This window comes from Corvus brachyrhynchos, unplaced genomic scaffold (genome assembly GCF_000691975.1).
Source record: "Corvus brachyrhynchos isolate BGI_N302 unplaced genomic scaffold, ASM69197v1 scaffold646, whole genome shotgun sequence".
NCBI lineage: Eukaryota > Metazoa > Chordata > Aves > Passeriformes > Corvidae > Corvus > Corvus brachyrhynchos.
In genome coordinates this window covers 89,391-107,368 of record NW_008238401.1, presented here as the reverse complement: position 1 = coordinate 107,368, position 17,978 = coordinate 89,391, and the positions used below count along the sequence as shown (strand labels likewise).

Below are 17,978 nucleotides of genomic sequence, written 5' to 3'. Positions count from 1 at the left end.
GCAGCAACCAGGGCAAAGGGCTGCGGCCGGGAGAGGCGGCGCTGGGTTCCTGGTTTTTTCTGTTCCTTGTTGGTGATGTTGTTGTTTGTTTGCCTTTTTATATATATATATAGTAGTAAAGAACTGTTATTCCTTTTCCTATATCTTTGCCTGAAAGCCCCTCAATTTCAAGTTATAATAATTTGGGGAGAAGGGGGTCATATTCTCGATTCCAAAGGAGGTTCCCACCTTCCTTGGCAGACACCTTTCCTTTTAACCAGGACAGTAGTAAAAAATAGTTGAGACTTACTAACAGTTTACCTAAGTGAGATATTCATCGGTTGGTAACTGAGATGGAGAAGAATCTGTTTGTACTGGTTCATTGAAAGATGACTGTCAGCTTTTTAGGGCAACAGCTATAAAGAGAAAGAAAGGTCATGGGGTATGTTAGAATAGGTCCTTCCAGTAGAGGTTAGACAATAACAATACAGTTGTATGGAAATCTCCAGAGAGTTCACATATTTAAGTACAGAGAATCAAAGCTGAAAGGGTGTGTGGTGTAGCCAAGGAAATGGAGAGCCTCTTTTATTTGGAACTTAGGCAGATTGGCCTTTCTCACTTACAGAACAAAGGCTGAAAAAGGAGTGTTGCTCTGTGTGTGTACAGCAGGAGCAGGAGACATGGCGTATACAAAAAGTTCTTCTGCTGCAATTATGGTACTCGGGATGGTGTTACTAGGACAACAGCTGGGTATTCATTCACCATAAACAAACTTAAAGTGGAAATTGGAAGATAATTCCTAGCCAGTGTAACAGGTTTTGGAACAGCATCCCGTATGAGTGAACATAAAAATTCTTCCTGCACCCATGACACAGGTAGTTGCATGCAAGTGCTTGGATGACGCAGTGTCTACATGAGGAGGACTTTGGAAGAGATGGTGTTCATCATAATCTTAGGTCTTTCTGCTGATTCACCCAGTAGCATAGACCTACTTTCAATGAGGCAGAAGTACAGGTGTTAGTATTTGTATAGATTTGGTTAAGCAGGTTTTTACAAAGGTATCTTAAGTGTTGTATAGGTGCTTTAATAAAATACTGTGGATATTTCAGGTATCCTTAGCTGCTTATATACTGTCCACAAATTTCAAAACGCTCTTCATAAAGGTGTTCCAGCTTCTTAAATGTTAATTTTTTCAGTTAACACCTTTGCTTTTAATTTTGCCCCTCTGCAAATGAATGAGAGAAAGTCATAACTCTCTGAGCTATATCAGGCTGTCTATAGTCTCTATCTGGGAGCTGTTTTTTAAGGGAGGGTTACAGCAAGGCGTGGAAGCCAGCAGCAATATCACTTTAAGTAGCTTTTGCTCTCTACCTTCAGTGACTTCTTCACACTCAACATTGCAGTGCAGTGCTCTTTTATTTGTATTGACTGCTGCAGGAATGTACTTTCTACGCATGAAGGAATTGGTCTTCATCAAACTAATCCCCCTTTTGCAGCAATTTTTCAAATTTTTTTTAATAAAATAGCCTTATGATGCCAGGCATAGCTGAGGATGAGGATGTAGCTTGACAGCTATTGACTGATTTTCAAGTGGCTGATACACATTTCCTTTCTTCTCTTATGCCCAGTGCAGTAAATTAAAGAAGTCAGCTAAACTTGCAAGCTTCTGTACACAGAGGTTTTAATGAATAGAAGTGTAAGTTGACTGCCATTTCTGTGTTTGCAAAAATCTTCAGGGTAGACTGTTTATATTTTTCTGCTGTCAATTGTTAGCTGTATGCTTTAGCTTCAGTTTTAGTCAGAATATAATTTGATAGTAGGGGAAATTGTCCCTGTCTAGATTAGTGCACAATGGGAAGCATTTTTATGTAGGTCAGGCCACACATGAACAAAGCAGATACACACTGTGTTGTTAGTTCTTATCATCAGAAATCCTTGTTAAGAGTCTCTTTTGCTACATTTTGTTTGGGTTTGGGCTACTCTTACTGACTGATGCGAACTTCAGTTTAAATTAATGTGCTATCATCTGACACTTGTACTGTATTTCTGCATGCCTTTTGGCTAATAGTTCTTTTTAAGCTTTTACTAGAACAGTGAATAGTTTTTAAAGGGTTTTTTTTAACATCAGAAAGACTGGTATTGTTTTTTTTAAAAGCTGAATTAATAAAAGTTAAAAAACAGAGAGTTAAGTTCTCTGCTCAGGATAGTTCATTTTAAACACCCATGTTCCTTATAGGCCCATAAAACTCACTGGCAGTATTTTTCTACAGATCAAAGTCAAGTAAATCCAAATCTTATAAACATATTTGGAAACAAATTTGCTTCAGGTACTAGTTACAAAGATGTCTGCAAATCTTGCATCATTATGTAGCTTTAATTCTCTCTCTCTTAATGGCTGGGACCATTTCACCTAGAGAAGAGTAGGTTCAGGGGAAGGTCTTATCGCTGGATATCAATGCCTGAAGAGAGGGTATAGTGATAGAGCCAGGCTCTTTTCAGTGGTGCCCTGTGAAATGACAAGAGGCAACTGCCACAAACTGAAATAAAGGAGGCTTCCTTTGAATGCAAGGAAATAGTTTTTCATGGTGAGTGCTCTAACAAGCAGTCCAGAGGCTGTGGAGTCTCCATGTCTAGAGATATTCAAGCCATCTAGACATGGTCCTGGGCTGCTGGCTGTAGGTGCCCCTGCTTGAGCTGGGCAGTTGTACCAGATGACCTCCTGAGGCTGGAGGTCCCTTCAAACCTTAACCATTTTACGATGCTATAATCCTAATTCACACATACTTATTTTTCCTTCTTTTTATAGGGAATTTTTGCTTCCATTACTCAAAGATTTTAAACATTATTTAAAATAAATCACATTTTGATTGTTATGAGTTCATGCCTCCAGTAAGCTTACCTCAGGTCCTGATATTGCTTTCAATAAGGATTTTTAATCTGTTTTTTAAAGAGGTTCAAATATGATTTTGTAAGTTTACACTGTTGAAAATCAGTTGTGTTTGTTCTTTGGACATAAGTTAACGTTAGAGTTATATTTTATTTATAAGGTGGTTATCATTGCAGGCAGCAGCTGCAAACTCAGGCCAAGCTGGTCTTGGATGAAAATGGATTGTTGATGGAGCAACTCGAAATTCAACAAGCTAAAGCAAAAGATAGTCACAGACAGCACGTTCACGAAGGTAAAAGTGCTTGAGTTGCTAGTCATCTGAACTACACTAAAGATGGTACTGCAGGTTTAGATTTTTGTAGGGGTTTTTGTTTGTTTTCTATTGTCATTTTTTGGTTTGGCAGGCTTGGTGGAGTTTTGGTTTTGGTTAGCTGGGGTTTTCTTTGCGACTTTATATATGCCTAAAAAGCATCCTTGAATGTAGGTAACGTTAATAGGAGATCATGCTCTGCATGTCAACTGATACTGAAAAAAAATGTCGTTATCACCTATTGACACTACAAAAAATACTCCATTCTGACTTACTGCTTCTGAAAAAGTGAGAAGAACTTGAAGTTAAACAGCAATACAGTCCTTTTCATAATTGAAGAGCACTTTAAACTGAATCAGAATTTTTCAGAGTAAAATGACATTTCAATGAGTTTATAGCCTTGAAAAGAAGTACTCTTGAAGTTCCTGCACTTTTCCAAAACAAGTTGCTTGAGACAGCAAAAAATCAAGTCCAAACTGTTAAAATACAAATTGACAAATCCACTGTTACATAACGTTGTGAACAACTAGGAATTAATGTATTAATGGTTTTGTTGGAGTTTCACAAGTCATAGAATTAGTTCTGCTATACCCAGTTGACGTTTTTTTTTTTCCCTTCCACAGCTTCGAAGTTGACCAAACAAATAGTAATCTTAGAAGGTAAGAAACAGAGTCAAGAGGAAGAAATAGCAGAGTACCAGAAGCAGCTAGAAACATTGTGTTCTAAATGTGAAGAGCTGAAAGCCAAAATGGATAGCAGAATAACAGCAGAGGAGCACTTGGCTTTGGTGAATGATTTAAAAAGGTATGAGTTTACATATGGTGCACAGAGAAACATTGGTGCAAGGCATGCACATGAACAGAGCTGCATACGTAGCACTCTGTAGGTAGGAAGCCAGTGGAAACTTCTGCTGGTAATCCAGGAAGGTAACTACCAAAGCACAAAGAAAGGTAAAGAAGTATTTAAAAAATACTGTCTTGGTTTTTAGAGACATTTAAAATGACAAAAAGGAAATCCCAGATCTAGAAACATTGGTAGAAGTGTTTTTACCATAGAGTACATACTGCTAATTGTACCATTTTAAATAGTAGAAGAGGAGGCATTTAAAATACCATTTTTGTCAAATCTATTTGCTTCTATCTATACTATATATTATAAAACGTTTCCATTCTTGTGTTCCCACCTTTGGAACATGTCTAAAGGATCCTGAAATTCTAAACTAGAAGTTCTAAGTTTCTCCAGTTGTGACAATGTGGAAATTACACAAAACAGCACAACTCAGGAGTGCTGTCATGCAGCACAGAGTGCAGAGTAATGTTTTCATGAAGACATTCTGTAAATTTGTATGCTTTCAAGCCTTTGGATAGTGCAGATTACTGCTTTGTGGTACAGTGCCATCCTGAGAAGTTCTCAAACCTTGTATTTTGGCATTGCTAGTAATTTCTTGGGGAAAAAAAATTACATCTGGACTACATATTTTTGTAATTTAAATAAAGTGCAGTCCAAAGGAATTACTTGAATAATTGTCGTGATTTTGATATGAGATTGTAATACCTCTGATGTCATCACTTAACATTGAGCATTCTCAGTGTATCTTTTTCAAAACTTCAACATAGGTATCTTCCTGTAATTTAGCATTTTAGTGAAGTAATCTATACATGACACCTGTTGGTTTTTGCAGCTGTTTACAACAGGAGCAGGAGAAAAAGCGCTGCGAGGTGGAAGATGTAATGGGAAAGACAGCATCACTGCAAACTGAAAACAAGAAACTGCTCTTAGAGAAAAATAACTTAATGGCTGACAAGAATATCCTGGAAAGTGAGATGCAAATGATTCAAAAGACAAACAGGTCTTATCACAGTCTCATTTTCTTGTATAGAAATACTTTTATTTCTAAAAACAACAGAAACACCTGAAAAAATACCATCTAACTTCCCATAAAGTGTATTTTCTACCTACTGCAGAAAAAACATGTTTCCTAAACATATCTTTGTCATGTCTTGAGGCCTGGTTGTCATATTTTGCTAACCTTTGTATGTTTTCCTGCTCACTTTTCTGTGTCTATGTGCAAATTAAGAATATATATTTAATTTAGTAGTTAGTAGTTAGCTATAGCAATTAATCATTAGGTGTACTCATCTGAAGAGATGATGAGTAGACTTACACTATTTGCAGATCTTCTCATGCACCTAGTTGCTTAGAGATGAGTTCACAATATTCTAAAAAGTAAAAACAATACTATTGCTCTATATCTTAAGAATTATGAACTTGTAGCCATTGCACAAACTGTTCTTTTGAATCATTGTTACTGTTGTTATTCAGATAACATATTGTAAAGAAGAAACAGCCCCAAAAATTGGGACATGATACTTTTGGCACTGCAAATATTCTGGGCCAATGCATTTTTAACAGTATGTTTGATTGTTTGAGACTTGTACATGTTGATTTGCACATGTGATGCAAGTTTTTTAAGGCCATTATTAATTCCCCATCCAAAGATTTTCCTTTTTCTTTTATAGACGATTAAAGAAGAAAATAGGTCTTTTGCAACTGCAGCTGGAGGAAGCAATGGAAAAAGAAGTTACAGCCCATCACTATCTAACAAACCTTATTGGGCTGGTGGAGAAGATAGCTAAGGAACGTGATCATCTTGTATTTTTGGTAATTACCTTTAAATAATTAATATGCATTAATTGATATTTCACACAATTATCATGCTACTGGCACAAGTTATTGCTAATCTGAATTATCAAAAAATAAAGCTATCATTTCAGTTTAAGGATTTAGTTCTATTTAAGTAGACTTCAGCAAATACAATGGGAGCAGTGAAAGATTTTTTTCTAGAGGAGTAATTAAAAGCAACTACCCTTATTTCTGAAGTTAAGATAATTAAGCCTTAATTCACATGAGCATTAGGGTCTGCAATGGCACATATCAAGTTTAAAAGATTTTTTTTAACCTAGTTTTAGAGGTTGATGTTGAGCTACATGTATTTAAAAATAGCACATGATTATAAAATTTTAATGCTTGTTTTGAGTCTAAGGGTGGACTGTTATCCTTGAAGTGATCTGTATGGACCTTCTGCTGTGAATGCATATGCATATTATTGCTCCTTATTGGTTAGCAGTCATTTTAACAGGCTAATTGAGAGTTTTGGAACAACTTCTGTTTAGTGGAAGTGCCTGGCATGGAGGTTTCTAGGCTTTTTGTAAGCCCATTTTGTTTCTTTTACAAGGCATTGGACACAATTTCAATTTTTCATATTCATACTCTTGTCTTCAAATTGAATCTGAAATCATTTCACAAAACTTTGTTAAAATAAAGCTTCTTTTACTTCTGTTGTTCAGGTGGTAGACAAAGGTTGTCATCAGCTTTGGGTAAAAAGATACAGCAGTTAATTCCTAATTCTAGAAGAGGAATGATGGTGACACAACTCAAATCTTTGTCCACTACAAACTGGACTTCAGGATTGTGAAACTGGGCACAATAAATGTCTCCTAGGAATTGGGGGAACTGATTCTTAGATCTCAATCTCTGGGATACCTACTTTTAAATATTAGGCATACCATATTAGAAATATCCTTGCCCAAACCTCTGCCAGTTTCAAGGGCTTGTTTGAGAGCAACTTGCATAATGTGACCTGAAGGATGAGTCTCATGTATAAAAATGGGATCCCTACGTATACATACATATATCTGTAGAAAAAAATCACAGAATTGGTTGGGTTTAGAGTATGTTTCATTTCAGAATAATACTGTTTCATAGTATTCACAGTCAGTTGACAAATTATTAATGAGCCATTAGGAGAATAATTTCCAGGACTCTTTATCCATGTTGCTTCTTCAGACTGCTGGAGTTCGAAATGGAATTGCTGTGTCTCCCTCAGTGTATGCATTTTATCCGCCCTGACAAATCTAATGATTACATTATTTTAGCTTATTTAGCTTTATTAAAGTAGCTTTCTATACTGCATGGTTGCAGGCCAGATGTTTGGAAAATGAGAATCATGGTGTTCTCAGGAAAATTATAGAAGGCAGTCTACGCTTAGGAAGATTGGAAGAAAAAGTTAAGGTAAGCAGTGTTTCTAAGCTAAATATCTACTGTCAAATGTTTGAGGTTTTTTAATGAGAAAAGTAGTAAATCTATGTCAATGTTTTTAGGAAAGACTTACGGATTATCTTTAAAAGTTTTGAAAAAGCAAAATAGATCATCATTATAATTTTCACTAGTATCTTCTTCCATTGTATTTGTGCATTGCATGCCTGCCAGATCATCACGTTTACATCATTACCTGGAGAATTATGACTAGTTGTAATAATACTTAAATATTATTTGTATTTCATTTTTTGCTCTGTAGTGTAACCCAAGTATTCTGTCTTCCTTTTTTGAGGCTGTACCACTCCTTCAACTTGAAGTCCATTACAGTTAGATTTGGAAGAATGAAAAGCATTGTCTCAAGTGTACAGTTACCATCAAGTACTTTCATGTGACCATAGGGTAGAAGGTTTAGAAACTCAGAGGATGTTCAAACATCCAGCCTAGTTAGAGAATACATTATAAGTTATGTTTACAACTCCCTAAACAAATAAAAAGCACAGTATGTAATTGCAATATAACAGTGAAATAAATTTGAAACATTTATGTTTTAGCATCTTTGGTGCAACCATGATTTCCTTTACTGTAATCTTAAGAAAAGAAAGGAGAAAGATACCTGGCATATTGATTTCTATATGTAGAAAGAAATGTATATATTACTTTCAAAAGCTGTTTTGTATTAAAGCAAATTTGTTCAGTTTATCCTAAAGCAGAGAGTCTCTGTATTACACTTTGCCAGTCAAGACCTCCACTGTTATTCCTGCATCAAATGACACAAATGTGCACCACCACTATGTTAATGGAGACCAGCTCCTTCTGCACTTTCCTTTTAAGGATTGATACAGTATAGAAATTAGCAATAAAGAAAATAAATTAAATCCAAGTTTAAAGAGAGAGCAGTAAGCTGAAAAACAGTTTGAATTTGTAAGGAACCCTTCATAAAATACCTGAATGCATGAAACACTACCCTAAAAGATTTACCTAATTATACTGATACAGCCATAAAATGTTTTTAGGTTTTTTCACCCTCATTCATGTCTGGCTCCCCTACTAAGGCAGTGGCTTGTATTCTTGTTAAATATGGATTTTATGCAATGTAATAGATCTGTGATTACTGTAAGGGATAGAGAAGAGGTTGGCATAAAATAAAGAACATTTACATGTAGTGAATTTTTAAGTGCAAACCCAAATTAAAAAAATCTTCAACCCATCAACTCTTAATGGAAATCAGAAAAAAGCCTGTAAATAAAGTTCTATTTCATTTCTATTTAGCAAAAGTAAGACTAATCTACTTGCAAAACATTTTCATTCTTTATTTTTGTCAGTAAAGCAGAGGGTTTAAATAGTCACACAACACTTACAAACATATGCTCTTTGGTTATTGTATTAATGGATACATTAATATATTTTAGCTTTGCTAAAAGCTAGTATAATTTATTTCTTTGCTGCTTTAGGAAATCACAAATTGGGTAACTGTCCTGTATATTGAGTTTTGGGATAAACCTCTTATGAGGTATTTGAGTGTTATCTGTCTCCAGTGATAATAGTACTTAAAACGCATTAATTCTTCTGAAAAGAAGACACAGTTATTGACAATGTGTTAGGCTATTTCTTATCTTAGAAAAGGTTATTTTGTTTTGGCTTTTAGCTATCTTCCGATATTTCCACAAGATAAAAGATAAGAAATACAAATTATACATATGAAGTAGAGCATAGAGTCCTCAGGTTATGAGGAGAGAAAAGTTTCTAGCCTACAGCTTTGAGTTACTGACAGACTCCACTGTAGGCACTTGTATTTTCAATTTTTTAGACATAACTACGTATACTTATATTTGCCTTTTGCAGAGTTTGTTGCCTTGTATCTCAGGAACAAGCTCATCCAAAACTGTTACAGGTCAAATGCAACCGTGTGTGTCTAAAAACGTTTTCCTGGGGCTTCTTTCACCTCACTGCAAATCTTTCTTGATGGAAGGAAAGAAGGAAGGCTAGGTGGGCCAGCCATTCTCCACTGGAAGCACACGGCACACACTTCCCTCTGAAGTCAGGTCATTTGTGCCTTGCGCATAAAAGTGGATCTGGTCTTCTGATACAGAGTTCTCCCTTTTAATTAATTGTTTTGGAGAAAGTAAATTAACAAAATTCTATGGCTTTTGTTTTTCATTGAGAAATCTCAAATCAAGATTTGGCAGATCTGTTACCTAAGACAAAAATCTTAAGCTAAGTAACAGATTATTGCTAAAATAAAACCCCAAACTACATCCATATTTATATACATAGCTTTATGACATTTTAAATTGTATATGCTGAAGTTATATAGGAAATTAAAAGTAATTCTTTTTATAAATACCCATTTTTAGTTTGGGATTTGGATATTACTGTAAACAAACTTTATAAACTCATTCACTGTGCAAAACATTTTGTAGGCTACCAGTATAACCACATGAAATGTAGAGAGTGATAGAGCAGAATCAAATAAGTTGAATACAAAATAAATCATTTTTGTGCAGGAACTGTGTTAAGGAAACAAAATTTAGTTTGGTATTTTAGTTCTGAAAACATTTTTAGGTTTATTTCTACTGACTTATGTCAGATAATTTTTCAGGCAGATGGAATCATGCAAAGTGTTAAAGCTTACTTGAAAACTGTTCTTTAGTTGGCCCTCTAGGATTCAACAGTTGTAGAGCAGAACAGTTCATGCAACTTTATTTCCCTTTGACATCAGAAAATATTTGACTCAGACCTGAAGCAGCTTATAAATGGAACTTGGTTTGGTTTTTTCGAACAGTGATACACAGAATATTTCCAATCTCCATCTGTTTCTAAAAACAGTGACAATGTATTTAACAGGATTTTTTTTAAACAATAACTAACCTTCAAATATTTGTTTTATTAACAGTTAATGAGATGGTGGTCAAAAACCCATCTGTAACATCAGAATCAGGTGATAGTAACCACCATCCTTTTAGTAAAAGGAAAAACACAGTACCATGTTGCAATTTTGCCAATATTCATACAAGTTATTGTGCTTTAACAAAAATACATACATGGCATATTATATGGATTTTTAACAGTCTGTAGAGGTCAAAGTTTGTGTTCAGTTAAAAATTTATCAATTGCTAAAACACTACATACCATATTTATGAAGAGGAGTCACAAATTCCATGGCAGATGCACTAAGCCATATATGACACATACACTTAGAAGGAAACAAAACACACACACCACCTTTTGAATCACTAATAAATAGACCCCAAGAGGGAGGGAACCAAAGTAAAGAAATCCAAGCAGCCATACCAGTATACTGAGTGCTTGCTTGCATAGCTTGGAAAAGGGCTCTTGATCCAGCAGACTCTGAGCCCTCTTGCTAGCCATTCAGGCGAAGGGAGGGGCGATTTGCAGACAATTTACAAAAGGCTCTAGGGAGGGCAAGTGTCTCAAAGCACAGCGAACAGGAGTGGGCAAGCAGGGGCATGGCAGTCTGTGAGGGCATGGAACGGCAGTTTGCTCAGCAGTTAGCAAAGGCAGGGTTGCCACCACCCTCCTGGTGGTGGGTTGTGTCTTTTTTTTTCCCCTCTTTTTTCCCAGTAATTGTTTTCAAATTATCAAAAGCCATTGCTAGTAAAAGCATACTAACAAACAGAATTCTCCAAGAAGTACGCAGCTGTTCAGACCTCTGGCTGCAGAGAGTGTCTGAGCCTGGTGGTAGTATCAGAGGATAGTGCAAAAGACCCCTGCGTGCAGTGTGAGCAGGTGAATGATCTGCTCTGGTGGCAGAGCTTAAGGAAGAAGTAGAAAGGCTAAGGACTATTAGGGAAAGTGAAAGAGAAATAGACTGGCGGAGTTAGACCCTTCCAACCCTTAGAGAAGCCCTGCAGGAATCAGAGGAGCCCCATCCCATGCTTCTTACCATCAGGCAGAAGTAGGAAATGTAGTAGAGGGGGGAGAATGGAAATGGGCCCACACTCAGGGCAGTAATAAAATTCCCTCCTGACCCCCATCACCTTCCCAGGTGCCCTTACAGAATAGGTACAAGGTCCTATTGAGATTGAGAGGGTCAGGCGGATGACACTGAAGAAAATAATCTGCCCAGAGAGCCTCCCGATTGTACTTTGTCTGCCAGACAGATCACAACCTCTAGTATTAAGAAGAAAAGAAGGGTAGTTGTAGTAGGTGACTCCTTTCTGAGAGGAACAGAAGGACCTGTATGTCAGTCAGACCCATCCCACAGGGAAGTCTGCTGGCTCCCTGGGGTCCAGGTACGGGATATCACCAGGAGACTCCCTGAGCTGATTCAGCCCTCTGATTATTACCCACTGCTGGTTGTCCAGGCTGGCAGTGATGAGGTTGACAAGAAGGGCACCAGGGTAATTAAAAAGGACTTCAAAGCTCTGGGTTGATTGGTTGATGGGGCAGAAGCATGGTGGTGTTCTGCTCAGTTCTTTCAGTAGCAGGGATGAATGATGGAAGAAACAGGAAAGCCCACATTATCAATGAATGGCTTAAGGGCTAGTGCCATCAGCAGAATTTGGGGGTTTTTGATCATAGGGCAGCTTTGACAGCATCTGGCCTGCTGGAGCCAGATGGGCTCCATCTATCTAACAAGGGCAAAAGGATTCTAGCACATGAATTGGGGGGTTTGATTGAGAGGGCTTTAAACCAGGTTTGAAGGGGAAGGGGATGCAACTAGGCTCTCCAGAAACAAGCCCAAGGGTGGCAAGCCAGAGTCAGCCCAGCTGAAGTGCATGTACACTAACACACGCAGCATGGGTAACAAATAAGAGGAGCTGGAGGCCTTGGTACAGCAGCAAAGCTGTGCCACAGTTGCCGTCACAGAAATGTGGTGGGATGACTCGCATAACTGGAGTGCTGCAATGGATGGCTACAAGCTCTTCAGAAGAGACAGGCAAGGGAGAAGAGGTGGAAGGAAGCATGGCTCTGGATAGTGGGGAGGCTCTCAACACCATGGAACTTGAGATTACTGACAATAAGGTTGAGTACCTATGAGTAAGAATCATGGGGAAGGCCAAGGTGGCCAACATCTTGGTGGGAGTCTGTTATAGACCACCCAACCAGGATGAAGAGGTGGATGTGTTATTCTACAAGCAGCTGGAGGATGTTTCAAGCTTGCCAGCCCGTGTTCTTGTAGGTAACTAACCTGCCAGGTATCTGCTGGGAACTCAGCAGAGAAGAGGCAGTCTAGGAGGTTCTTAGTGTGTATGGAGGATCGCTTCTTCTTGTAGCTGGTGAGCAAGTTTAGCAGGGCTGGGGCCCTTTTAGACCTGCTGTTTACAAACAGAGAAGGGCTGGTGGGAGATGTGATGGTTGGGGACCGCTGGGGAAGTGACCATGAAATAATAGTTTTCAGTATACAGTGAAACAAGGAGGGGCATTAACAAGACTTCCACACTGGACTTCGGGAGGGCAGACTTCAGCCTATTCAAGAGACTGATTTGGAGAGTTCTTTGGGAAGCAGCCCTTAAAAACAAAGGAGTCCAGCAAGGACGGACATACTTCAAGAAAGAAGTCTTGAAGGCACGGGAACAGACTGTCTCTCTGTGCCAAAAGATGAGCTGGCCTGCATGGGCAAGGAGCTTTTCAAGGAACTAAGGGGAAAAAAAAGGGTGTATCACCTTTGGAAAGAGAGGCAGGTAACTCAGGAAATGTTTAAAGATATTGCTAGGTGATGTAGGAAAAAAATTAGAGAGGCAAAATCCCAATTAGAACTTAATCTGGCCACTTCTGTGAAGGATAATAAAAAATATTTTTGTAAATATATTACTGGCAAAAGGAGGGGCAAGGAAAACCTCCATATTTTATTGGATGCAGGGAGGAAAAGGCAGAGGTACATAACACCTTTTTTCCTCAATTTTCAGCACTAAGACAGGTCGCTCTCAGGACAACTGTCCTCCTGAGTTGGTAGATGGGGACAGGGAGCAGAATAGCCCCCCAGTAATCTAGGAGGAAGCAGTCAGAGATCTGCTGAGCCATTTAGATGCTCACAAGTCTATGGGACCAGATGGATCCATCCTAGGGTGATGAGGGAACTGGCAGATGAGTCTGTGAAGCTGCTCTCCATGTATCATCAATCCTGGCTCACCAGGGAGGGCCCAGATCTGTAAGCTGGCCAATGAATTGTAAGATGGCCAAAGAATTTGAGGAAACCTGTTCTCAAGAAGGGCTGGAAGGAGGATCTGGGTAACTCCAGGCCTGTCAGCCTGATCTCGGTGCCCAGCAAGATTATGGAACAGATCATCCTGAGTGCCATCACACAGCACCTACAGGATGGCCAGGGGACCAGACCCAACCAGCATGGCTTTAGAAGGGGCAACTAACCAACCTGATCTCCTTTTATGACCAGGTGACCCACATGGTGGATGCAGAGAAGGCTGAGGATACTGGCTACGTGGACTTCATCAAAGCCTTTGACACCATCTCCCACAGCATGCCCCTGGAAAAGCTGGCAGCCCACAGCTTGGACAGGTGCATTCTTCACTGGGTTAAGAACTGGCTGGATGGCCGGGCCCAGAGAGTGGTGGTGAATGGTGCTGCATCCAGTTGGGAGCCAGTCACTAGTGGTGTCCCCCCAGGGATCAGTGTTGAGGCCAGTCCTGTTTAGTACCTTCCATGATGATCTGGATGAGGGGATTGAGGATTACAGATGACGCCAAGCTGGGTGCAAGTGTCCATCTGCTGGTAGGAGGTAGGAGGGCTCTGCAGAGGGACCTGGACAGGTTGGATAGATGGGCTGAGTACAACAATGTGAGATTTAACAAGTCCAGGTGCCAAGTCCTGCACTTTGGCCACAATAACCCCCTGCAGGCTGGGAATGGAGTGGCTGGACAGTGGCCAGGCAGAAAGAAACCTGGGGGTACTGGTCGACTGCAGCTGGACATGAGCCAGCAGTGTACCCACGTGGCCAAGAAGGCCAATGGCATCCTGGTCTGTATAAGGAATACTGTGGCCAGCAGGACGAGGACGTCATTCTTCCCCTGTACTCGGCACTGGTGAGGCTGCACCTTGAGCATTGTGTCCAGTTCTGGGCCCCTCAATTTAGGAAGGACATTGAGATGCTCAAAAGTGTCCAGAGGATGGCAACATGGCTGGTGAAGGGTCTGGAACACAAGTCCTGTGAGGAGCAGCTGAGGAAGTTGGGGTTGTTTAGCCTGGGAAAAAGGAGGCTCAGGGGAGACCTTATCACTCTGTACACATCCCTGACAGGAGGTTGTAGTCAGGTGGAGGTTGGTCTCTTCTCCCAGGCAATCAGTGACAGGACAAGAGGACACAGCCTTAAGCTGCACCAGGGGAGGTTTAGGCTGGGCATTAGGAAAAAATTCTTCACAGTAGGAGTGATGGGGCATTGGCACGGGCTGCCCAGGGAGGTAGTGGAGTCACCATCCTTGGAGCTGTTTAAGAGAAGACTGGATGTGGCACTCAGTGCCATGATTTAGTTCATAAGGTGAGTTTAGGTCATCATCTCAAAGGTCTTTTCCAACCTAGTTTAGTCTGTGATTCTGTAAACTGAGAGATACTGATTCAGTGCCATGGTCAGCATGATAACCTGAGCCAGTACTTTGGCTGGGGGTCTCTTTGTACTTCCATAATTGTAATTACCAAGCAGATTTATGATCCATGACAAGAATTTGAGGAAGCAAATTTTTCTGGTATTAAAACTACTTCTTTACAGTCAGAATTCCACACTGTTTTCTCTTTTAATATGAGCTTGGACATAATGTTTGTCTCATCAGGGAGTCCTTCAACTTCATGCAAAAGGGACAGATAACACAGGAAAATCTGTGTTTTTTATGAAGTATTTTAGTCAAACGTCTAGTATAAATTCTGTGAAAACAATCCAAGATTTTGGACATAGAACCGTGAGCAGTAAATCTCTGATAACAGAATTTGCACTCCAGTTCATCATTAGACACCTTTTCCTTTCCTTCACTGCAAGTGTTATAATCTTTAAATTATGCACACACTGTTAAAAAAAATAATTTAGATTACAACAAGTTCATTGATTCTGAATCTCTATTTGATAATAATTTTGTTAGTCATGAGATTTTAGTAAAAACAGAAACAACCTTTGTACTGAAGATACCTACCATCTAGCATCTCCTACTGTAACTGCCCTCATTTTCATGCAAGTTTACTAGTTCAGCCTTAATTTTTTTTCTGCCATTTTGCTACCTATTGCATTTAGAGTACAAAATTGTCATTAGTGAAGAGAAAGCAATAAAGATTTATTCCTAACACTTCCTGATCACTGAGGAGCTGTGTATTTCAGAACTACGTGTACTCATTGCACAGCTTCGTGTCTGTATAACCGGTTGCTGATGCCAGCACAATTGAAGGAGACAATGTTCCTATTACCAGTGTTCCATTTAATACTAGATTATTTTTTGTCAAAGGTCATGTACAGACAATTCTCTTATACCTTTGGACATACAGTTTTGAAGATTCTCCAGTATAACTCCTTTCCCTTTTTATTGCTTTCCCAACTATTTACTGTTCATCTCTGTGCCAATATCAATCTGCAAATAAGGAAGCTTATTTACTCTAGCACATAATACTACATATTAACTTTTTCCAAAAATATTAATATTTTTCCCAAAATATTGATTTTGTTGGCTTTTGAATTTAAAAGTTTCTACAGTTTTCCCACATCTTTTTCACTGAGAATAGAGAAAGTATTTTTCCCCTATTAACACCACAGTACTGTCTGACAAAACTTTCACTAAACCTTCTGAATATATAGGCTGTCACTTTTCAGTTGTCCCAGTCCAGTTGTCCTGGGAAGGCTATAGATACAAGCACTGTCATCATCTACTACTAAGGAGGAATTTCCTTCCCCAAGCCCCATGTATGATTTTTTTACACAGCCCTGAAGATAATTGTCAGTGATCTTAAAATATTTTAGAAGTTTTTAGGTGCCATGGGAGAAAATTGGCAGTGTTCTGTAGCACACAGTAAAAATTTCATCAGTACTTCCATTACAGGGCTGTTCTGTGAGGATCAGAATTATAACATTTTCTATAGAGAAGTGGGACAGTTTTCTTCAGATGGTACTTTGCTCTCTTTTGAAAGGGACAATACTAATTTTACTGGTAAACGATGGGAGAAAACACAATTGACAGAAAATATCTTTGTTACTTCAACAAATGACCAGATCATTGCATATATCATAGCCAGCAGCCTGTGTTTGTAGAAATAATGTTTTGTTGGCTGTTTATTCAGAGTTCTCCAACTTTCAGCTTGTAATTCAGTACAAAAGGTGTAACAGAACTATGGTGATGAAGAGGATATATCCTTCCTGAAACAACTTTAGAAGAGTGTAAATTATGTCCTCTTCAGTACCAGCACCTGCATCCATGATCATTCCTCATCTTGCTTACTATGTACATGGGATGCCATGACCTTGGCCATGGCATGCCCCATCCAGCTCTAGAGGAAAATATTATGACTTCGAGCTATGTGTTAATATCCTCGTCCTGAAAACTGTCATCTCAACCAGTCCGTTTGCTGCTACTTGCTTCACTTCAGAAAACATTAATAGGTTGTCTTTAACAATTCAAAGGTAATAGCCTGCTGTGAAGGCTCTGTAAGCACCAGCTACATGTGTCAGTGTGTCCAGAACCAGCCCGACCTGCCCAGGCTGCATTTTACACAGACTTAATTATAATCTGTCCATAGAGGCAAGATCAGAACTATGTATCACTCATATCTAGTTTCAGACTATAATCATATGGCCATAAGTAAAAGGTGCACTTTTGCCCTTTGATTTTGCAGCCAGCAAAGACTCAGCTTCAGTTGGCAAAGGTAGAGCAGGAGTGCAGAGCCAACAGAGGCAGCTGTGGGATATGGAGGAGCCAGAGGCCTGAAGCATCTGAAGCAGAGTGCAGCTTAAAACACAAACCTCAGCTTAGAACACAGACCGCCCGGTAGCTGAATAGTCAGTGACCACCTGATGAAAAACGGGGTTTCACCAATGCTACACTTCACCAGCCCTTTTTCGTGATAAAATTGAGAGAGGAACTGTTCTCTTGTTCTTTGAAATTATTATGGGCATCTGACCTACAGAGGGCATTTCAGGTCCTGCACCCCGAGCTGGACCTGTGTAGCGGGTTCAGTTCGAAACCGGGCAGAAACACCAATTTAGTGTAGTGGTTTGGCTCAAAATATCCACCACTTAATTATTCTCCCTCTATGAGATAAGGATTAGAAGAAAGCAAAGCAGGCATAAACCTTAATCAGTTGCAGTACAAAGAAAGTTTTATTACTAATAGAATTAAAAGTAAAGAGAAATAACAAGAAATTAAAGCAAACCCCCTCCCCCTTTCCAGCACTTTCCTCCTTTTACCCAACTCACACAAAGGGTAACATGGGATGTTAGTCAGTGTTGCAGTTCTTGATAAGTCTCTTTCTTATGCTTAAGGGAAAAAGGGTTTTCTTCAGCTGCACGTGGTTCCCAAACTGCCACCAATAGCAGACCCGCCCGGAAAGAAACAATCTGCTGTGGTATAAAGCATCTCTTCCATGAAAAATCTCACAGTTCCTTCACACTGCCAGACATGGGCCATCACATGGGGTTATTAATCTTTTTAAGGATGAGTTACTTTGGCCTGCACACAAAGGCTTTTTTTCGCCACAAGTCTCTAAAAAGCCTCTCAATGCTTCTTTGTAGCCTGGCATAGGCACTCTTCACAATTTCCA

The 17,978-nt window shown here is 39.3% G+C and overlaps 1 protein-coding gene across 6 annotated transcripts in view; it reads left to right on the top strand.

Moving 5' to 3' along the window:
• The window catches only part of CEP89 (centrosomal protein 89), a 44,585-nt gene that overhangs the window by 16,085 nt on the left and 10,522 nt on the right, over positions 1 to 17,978 (top strand). For 3 of the 6 annotated variants that reach the window (XM_017736415.1, XM_017736417.1, XM_017736418.1), the window contains 5 exons: positions 3,043 to 3,158; positions 3,800 to 3,980; positions 4,858 to 5,025; positions 5,696 to 5,837; positions 7,158 to 7,247. In XM_017736415.1, the coding sequence (XP_017591904.1) occupies positions 3,043 to 3,158; positions 3,800 to 3,980; positions 4,858 to 5,025; positions 5,696 to 5,837; positions 7,158 to 7,247 (697 nt within the window). Of the gene's footprint in view, positions 1 to 3,042; positions 3,159 to 3,799; positions 3,981 to 4,857; positions 5,026 to 5,695; positions 5,838 to 7,134; positions 7,248 to 13,629; positions 14,216 to 17,978 lie in introns of those variants that run through there. The other 3 variants (XM_017736416.1, XM_017736420.1, XM_017736419.1) reach the window with 3 other exon arrangements.